Source organism: Sabethes cyaneus, chromosome 2 (genome assembly GCF_943734655.1).
Source record: "Sabethes cyaneus chromosome 2, idSabCyanKW18_F2, whole genome shotgun sequence".
NCBI lineage: Eukaryota > Metazoa > Arthropoda > Insecta > Diptera > Culicidae > Sabethes > Sabethes cyaneus.
The window spans coordinates 72156983-72165358 of NC_071354.1; the positions used below are offsets into that span (position 1 = coordinate 72156983).

The 8376-nt window shown below is 42.0% G+C and overlaps 1 protein-coding gene across 1 annotated transcript; it reads left to right on the forward strand.

Moving 5' to 3' along the window:
* The first annotated feature begins 2310 nt into the window (after window positions 1-2310).
* LOC128735553 (uncharacterized) lies at window positions 2311-4095 on the forward strand. The gene has a single exon (XM_053830035.1). It carries the CDS (start codon window positions 2311-2313, stop codon window positions 4093-4095), a length of 1785 nt encoding a protein of 594 aa, XP_053686010.1.
* Window positions 4096-8376: the final 4281 nt, after the last annotated feature.

Genomic DNA, 8376 nt, shown 5'->3' on the forward strand with positions numbered 1-8376 from the left:
TACAGATATGTTACACCACAGGTGACTACATGATCTCATTTGATAACGCCAGTGAGTGAGTGAGCGTAGGGTTTAGGTGAAACATATTAGAATTGCTATTGCTATTTGCTATTGCTATACTATTGCTGGCAGACATTGTTAAAAGCTTAAATTTATATTTCTATAGCTCTAACACATCGAGCAGTTAAATCGTCATTAAGGAGATAGTTATTAATTACGGATTAATTACAAGCGGTAACTATTCATTTCTCTAGTGATGCATTAATATATCTATTTATATATTCAACAATTAGCAGGGCATAGTTTCCTTAAGTCACTCGCGGAGTGAGGTTATATTCGCAGAGACAAAAGAAACTTATTGTGAGTAAAATTAATTATTTTATTGATGTAAAATGCAAATAAAACTATTTCAGTTCGAGTCTCGCAAAAATCGGACTACGGAAAACTTTCTACACTCGAAAATAACTGAAGATGAGCGGTTCCGGAGCTAATAATGGAACTCTTTACACCGGAATCGACTCGGTTTTATGCGCATCGTTGAACTGCAAAGGATGCAATCGCTCTAACGATGAGGAACCTATGATATCGTGCGAAAAGTGCAACATTCGGTGGCATAGTAGCTGCGCGGGAATATTACCGGAGCTCGTCCACGATCGGCCCTGGCGATGTAACAGCTGCCCTATCGGCCCGACCTTTTGTGAATCTATTTCGTCAGTAAAAACCACAGTGAGCGCACAATTGCGTTTGAAACAGCTGGAGGAACGAAAAGCTCTAGACGACAAATTACTCGAGGAAAAAGCGCGCAAAGAACGGGAATTTTTGGCGGAAAAACAACAGCTTGAAGCGGAGGCAGAGGCGGAAAAGGAGGGTTGCAGTATAAGAAGCTTCAAAAGTCGCAGAAGTGATATACAAAGTTGGTTGAATAAGCAGCATCCGTTTCCAACAAATCCTGAATCAGTGGTTACCTGCACTTCTACTCCCGTTGCCAGTTCTCTCCCAGAAACAAGTAATAGTGCTTTCAAAGTGCAGTCGGTTTACAGCTCTACTTCCCCTACCCGACCAATCTACTCATTCGCTGCAAATCCAGTGCCGTCATTGGTGACGAAAGCAGTCGTTAGTCAGCATCTCTCCACACAGATGGAACAGGCTCAGAATAGCCAGCATTCTTCTGGAAAGACAGCACAGGCTCAAACCAGCCAGCATTCTTCTAGACAAATAGCACAGACTCAAACCAGTCAGAACCCACAGCTGCCGATTTCTTTAGTTTATGGTCAGCTAGGGCCGCAACTTTCGCAAAATATAGCTCTAGATTTATCAAAGCCAATGCAAATCCCATCAAAACCAATGGGCACAATGCATCCATCGCTTTATGCAAATCTAGGACTATCAGATGGTTGTCCACCCGTCATGCCACCGGTAACTACAATCGCCGCTGCTGCTGTCAGTGAGTCCACGCGTCTAGAATTGCTTACAACAACAGCTAGTTGTCTGAAGAATTCTATTCAGCATCCGTCCGTGCAGACTCAGCCACTAACCGAAAGTTTCTCATGGGGAGATATATCAAGGGATTTACACTCTTCAACACAATTGATGCTTGCAAGGCGCAATCCTCCGTCTGGTCCACTGTCTAGAGAGAATGTCTTTGAGCAGCCAGGACTAATGAACGAAGCGCGTGCTGTTGCATTACAATCGGGTAGGCATATTGTCCCGCCATCTAGTTTGACGTGTGGCATTCACGACACCATTCAATCGCATGCATTGCCATTGAAGGGAGCTTTGCAACCAGCCAGGTCCATTGATAAACAAATGTTAGTGCAGTCGAGCCCAGTGACTGCTACCAACGTTAACGTCACAAACACAATGCAACCTGGTTTATTATCCAGTACATCGCATCAAAGTTTATTCACCACACACGTGGTAATGCAGCAACCTGCAGTTACTAGTGGTATGAACGGTGGATTGCAATCGTTCACTAGACACTATCCAGGTCCATCTGATGCTCAAGTTACTTCGCAGTCATCGCTTGTAGGTCATATTTCTCAACCTAGCGCCTCCGGAGTTACACATTTTCCAACAATACAGCAGTAGCCGTCAACAGTTCCGCCAAATGTATCGTACTATTATCCATGGGGCCAGCAACCAACGATAATGAATCCATTAGGGGTATCTAATACTGTATGGCCGGTAGAGGGAATCATTACACCGCAACAACTCGCAGCTCGTCATGTGGTATCAAGGGACTTACCAAAATTTTCTGGAGATCCTTTAGAATGGCCCATGTTCCTTAGTTCTTTTGAATCGACAACTGTAATGTGCCGGATGCAGCCAGATGAAAATTTAGCCAGGTTACAGAAATGTCTGGTAGGGGGTGCTAGGGAAAAGGTACAAAGCCTTCTCACGTTACCATCTGCGATACCGGAAATCATAAATACACTTCGTGACGAGTGTGGCCGTCCCGAACAACTGGTACATTGCTTACTAGCAAAAGTTCGAAATACACCACTTCCGGACGTTCGAAAGCTGGAAACACTAGTGGCATTCGGAAGAGAGGTGAGAAATCTCGTAACCTATATCGAGGCATCTAATCTTCATGCACACCTGTCGAATCCATTGCTTTTGGCTGAATTGATAAATAGGCTTCCTACAAATCTACGGTTAGATTGGGGACTATATAGTCAGCGAATTCCCGAAATTACACTCAAAGCATTTAGCGATTTCGCCATGATTATTAAGACGGCAGCATGCCAAGTAAATATTCCGACAGATTATAATCTACCCGAGCATAGCTCTCGACACGCCCCAAGGAAGGAGAAAGGCGGTTTCGTCAACGCTCATTTCGTGGAAGACCAATGTAAAACATCGCAAAGCCCGGAGCGGACCAACGGCATTTTGAATGACGATCCAAACACAGTACTTCATACGAAGCAGAACTCGGATCCAAAGCCATGCCACGTGTGCCAACGCAAGGATCACAAGATTCGGGATTGCAAAAATTTTCTAGATTTAACCATATACGAACGCGTCAAATATGTAAAAGAGCATAATTTGTGCGGGCGGTGCCTGACCGGTCACGGAAAATGGCCATGCAGAACAAAACAACCTTGTGGAGTAGACGAGTGCAAAGAAATGCATCATAGGTTGCTTCACCTGAAACCCGAAAACACGAGAGGCGCAATAATATCTACACACAGCCAGCAACAAACTTCATCTCTGTTCAAGATTGTTCCAGTAACGCTGCGAAACAAGGATAAGTCAGTCGACACCTTTGCATTCTTTGACGATGGGTCAGACTTAATGTTGTTGGACAATGGACTCGCTGACGAGCTTGGCCTCGTTGGTATCGAAAGCCCACTTTGTCTTCAGTGGACGAGTAATATAACTCGAAATGAACCATGTTCTAAGCGAGTGCAACTTATGATTGGCGGATCAGATGGGAAAGCAGACTATTGCCTTAAGAATGTTAGAACGGTTGAAAACTTAAGTCTGCCTAAACAAAATCTTAATTACGAGAACCTTGCAAATCAATTCCCGTTTCTTCGTGGTCTACCTGTAAAGAGCTACTCAGAAGCAATACCAGGTATCTTGATAGGGGTGGATAATGCGTGGTTGAAGCTGCCATTAAAGAAACGCGACCGAAGGGAGACTGAACCAGTAGCCATTAAAACACGCCTGGGATGGACAATTTTCGGAGGCCAGCGTAAATCAATAGGACCAGAGCGATGCACGGTCCACATATGTAATTACTCTCGCGATCATGGGCCTAGGCATCTTATAAAAGATGAACCAACTATCGAGTACCAGAAACCGGGATACGTTCATAAAGTAACTGTTAGTGAACTGCGAAAGTCGCAGCTACCGAGATCTTCGAAACGTTGTATTCTATCTTTACCAACTTGCGCCAAGAGACGTAAGTGGGTTTCTGAAATCCTGAATAATGAAGACGACCTCGACGTAGTGGCGGACGAATCTGCGCAAAAGAAGTGGCTACGGGGAAATGTGATCAAGGCATATAAGGCTTCAGATAACCAAGAGCGCGAAGTGGACATACAGACGAGGAGTTCTGCAACGACTGGTGACATACGTGGCTGTCCTTGACGTGCTAGAGTTGAGTAAAACCAATTAAGGAAAGGTTTACGGGTCGGGGTGTTAACGCACGTACCATGCCAGCCCCCTGTTATACACGATTACAGATATGTTACACCACAGGTGACTACATGATCTCATTTGATAACGCCAGTGAGTGAGTGAGCGTAGGGTTTAGGTGAAACATATTAGAATTGCTATTGCTATTTGCTATTGCTATACTATTGCTGGCAGACATTGTTAAAAGCTTAAATTTATATTTCTATAGCTCTAACACATCGAGCAGTTAAATCGTCATTAAGGAGATAGTTATTAATTACGGATTAATTACAAGCGGTAACTATTCATTTCTCTAGTGATGCATTAATATATCTATTTATATATTCAACAATTAGCAGGGCATAGTTTCCTTAAGTCACTCGCGGAGTGAGGTTATATTCGCAGAGACAAAAGAAACTTATTGTGAGTAAAATTAATTATTTTATTGATGTAAAATGCAAATAAAACTATTTCAGTTCGAGTCTCGCAAAAATCGGACTACGGAAAACTTTCTACAATGCCAGGACCAGATGGAATACCTTCGACTATACTAATAAAGTGCGCCGACGCTCTCTGCGCGCCTTTAAGATCTATTCTAAATCTATCATTATCACGTGCAGTTTTTCCAGAATGTTGGAAGAAATCTATAATGTTCCCGGTACGAACAAAAGGTGATAAATGCGTCGTATCTAATTATCGTGGATTGACCTTTCTATGTACTGGTTCAAAATTTTTTAAGAGACTAATTAACAACGAACTTTTTCGAGTCGCAAAACACTACATCCCACCAGAGCAACACGAATTTTTCCCTGGCAGATCTACCGTCACCAACCTCGTACAGTTCTCATCGCTGTGTCTTACATACATGGAACAGGGGCTTCAAGTTGATGTAATTTATGCGGATCTAAGGGCAGCCTTCGATAAAGCTAATCAACAAATCCTGCTAGCCAAACTTGACCGTTTAGGGGTATCAACAAATCTTATCAACTGGTTCAAGTCGTACCTGACTGATCGTCGACTGTATGTAAAACTGGGCTCAACAGAATCAGGAGAATTCCGTAATCGTTCAGGGGTTCCACAAGGCAGTAATTTAGGGCCATTACTATTTATTATATTTATCAACGACGTATGCCAATGCTTACCGGAAGGTTGCAAGCTACTGTATACCGACGACCTTAAAATTTTCTGGGTAATCAAAACCTCCACTGACTGTCAGTTGTTACAAGGAGCCATCGACAAATTTCACGACCGCACAGTGATCCAAACAGCGAAATACGTGATCGTTTGATATAGCGCCGAAACGTGAAGTTTTCGCATATAGTGTTTTTTGGAACATTTCTTGGTATAACAAGTCTCTTTTTGTGAGAGAAATCTTTGGGTGATCAATTCCCTTAAAAGTGAGATACAAAATTTATTTTCTCGTATATTCGAGATACAGGTTTAGTACTTTGGGCAAAGTTGTAGTAAATATCAGTGCAAATAACTTTGTCAAAGACACCATACTTGTATTTCTTCATGGAAATTGTCTATGAAGCGTTATTCGTGGACAAACCCTTTAAAACAATTTTTAAGCCCTGAGTTATTCTGGTCAACTTTTACATGTTCATAATGTTCTAGAAAGTTGTTTATCTTGCTAAAATCAACGTTTTCGTAGCACATTATTATACGTGATTTTCTGAAGTTTCGATGATTTTGAGCTTTTTTGATGAAAAATAGTACTTCTTTGAGCTTAAATATTTCCCAAGGTGGCAAATGGTGGCAGATCAAACAACTCATACTTAAAAGTACAACAAAAAGATGTTTTGCTTATTTTATTTTTTGTTTGAGTAAAGTTAATTGTTAACTGCTTGTCAATTCGTGTTTTCTAATTAAATAGTTATTTAGTCATTCCGTGAAAATTCGGTTTTCTGTGACTGTTGTTGAAAATCGGCCATTTGGATTTCGGCCATTCGTGATTCGACAATTTGTGTTTCGGCCATTTGGTACCAGCCCATTATGAGTGCGATCTTTTGAAAAGACACCAATAGAAGATATTATACAAAATAGACTTAAGTTAGTTATTTGGAAGCTTTTGTCTTATTAATTGCGTTAAATAATTTTAAGTCTACATTCATTTTCGGCGAAAAAATTGCTGGTAACTCAACTTGTTAGAAAGAGATTGTTAACATAATTGTTAACGACAAGGTTCTACTGAGAGAAATTGATGCACCATGGATTCTCGCCAGAATAAACCTCAATGTACAGCCACGCCATCTCCGACATTGGAACATTATGAGACTACATCAACACAGAACAGACTACGCACAAAATGAGCCGATCAGATAAATGTGTTTGTTATTTAACCGGTATTATTGTTTGTTTGATTTTAATGTTAGCTCTAGTGTTTTTCGTGACCGTTTGACAATTCTTATGTAAACCCCTAGCTTTATCTCTTAGTTCGTAAGTGCTCATGTAGACCATTTACCCGATAAATGTAAACAATAAATAGCAAATAACACTACTTTAAACTATTCCCTTTTCGCGGTAATATTATTTTGAATTCTTTTCTGCGTCCCCGGGCTTCCTATATCCGCCAAATCGAACAAACTCATTGTTCAATATTCAATTTTTGAACGAATTCTGAGTCGTCCCGGTCCTGTACTCGAGCATGAAGAGGAGGTCTTTCAACTACAGAGAATATAGATTACAGAGGTGTCAAGGCACTCAAAATCCGCTAAATTTTAAATCAAAACGGAGAGTAGGTACCATCATAAATAAAGGTAGCTCTCCGCTTTCATTCAAAATTTAGCGGTTTGTGAGTGCCTTGTCACCTCTGTAATCTATACTTTCTGTACTTCCAACCCATAATCGTAAGCAACGCAGTACTATCAATACTCCTCCTATACAGTATTCTTCCAGTAATAATTCGCCCGTCATTGAACTATGCCGTAAACTATAGTAAACCACGTAGTATATTTAAGGCCTCTTACGGAGGCATTCTTCACATTACCATTCTTTCTTGCTTCCAGTGCCGACTTTCAAAAACTCAAAACACTACTGTATTGTTTGTTGGTGCGTAGCATCCTTGAGTACGCTTCCAGCGACACAGGCCGCATGCCTTACAATCCATCCGTAAAAATACCAGTACATGAAGCACATGGTGTGAATACGGACCGGAACAGTCGGCATAGACCAAGGCAGCGGGAAAGGACTAACGATTGGAAACTTGGAACATGGAACTATAAGTCTCTCAAACCCCGAACCTCCGAAGAGCCCGCATTCTTTCCGACTTATTAAGGGACCGAAAGTTCGAAATTGCGCTAGAGGAGGTGTGCTGGAATCTAAGGTACTTTCGTATAGGAATGGATGGACCATTTATCATAGTTACGGCAATACACTCGAGCAGGGTACAGCTTTCATCGTGATAGGCAACATGCAGAAGCGTGTGATTGGGTAGTGGCCAATCGAGAGCCGTATGCGCAAGTTGAGGATTAGAGGCCGTTTCTTTACTGTTGGCATTATCAACGTGCATAACTCACACCTAGGAAGTGATGAGAACGATACGATAACTGCCCAAGATCTAAGACCTCAACGCTCGAGTTGGCCAGGAGCAGGAATTCAGATCGATTATTGTAAAATTCAACGCACACCCACTAACGAGCGAAACCTGCCATCAACTCATTGACTTCGCCACCTTCAAAAATATGGCATACGAAGTACCTCCTTTTGACATAGCCTCTCATACCGGTACACCTGGAGATCACCACATCAGACTGACTCGCAAATCGACCACGTTTTAATTGATGGAAGGCACTTTTCGGATTTCATCGACGTTAAAACCTATCGTTGCGCAAACATCAATTCTGACTACTAGTTTTTAATATCTGAAGTGCACCAAACACTTTCCGTTGTTACCAACATTCGTCACCTGCCATAATACAATCTGGAACGACTCAAGTCACCTGAAGTCGAGAACGATCTCTCGAGGACTGCTGGAAGAGTGTTAAAGCAGCCATCAACAGCACAGTGAAAGGTACCATTGGTTTCGCTGAAAGAAGTCGACGTAAGGATTGGTTCGACGAGGAATGTCATAAGACGAGAAGACGAAAAGAATGCAGGGCGGCAGGGGCCCCATCAAAACGTGGAACGAAGACAGCGAACTCTGTTTTTCCGGGATGAAAAGCGCCCTCGTGAAGAAACGGACTGTGAGGACATGGAACTGCTGTATCGCTCTCAGGAAACGCGCATATTCTACAAGAAACTAAACGTATCCCT

Bases quoted from the DNA above. Each gene is read 5' to 3' on its own strand.
- LOC128735553 (XM_053830035.1), top strand. From the start codon at position 2,311: ATGTGCCGGATGCAGCCAGATGAAAATTTAGCCAGGTTACAGAAATGT.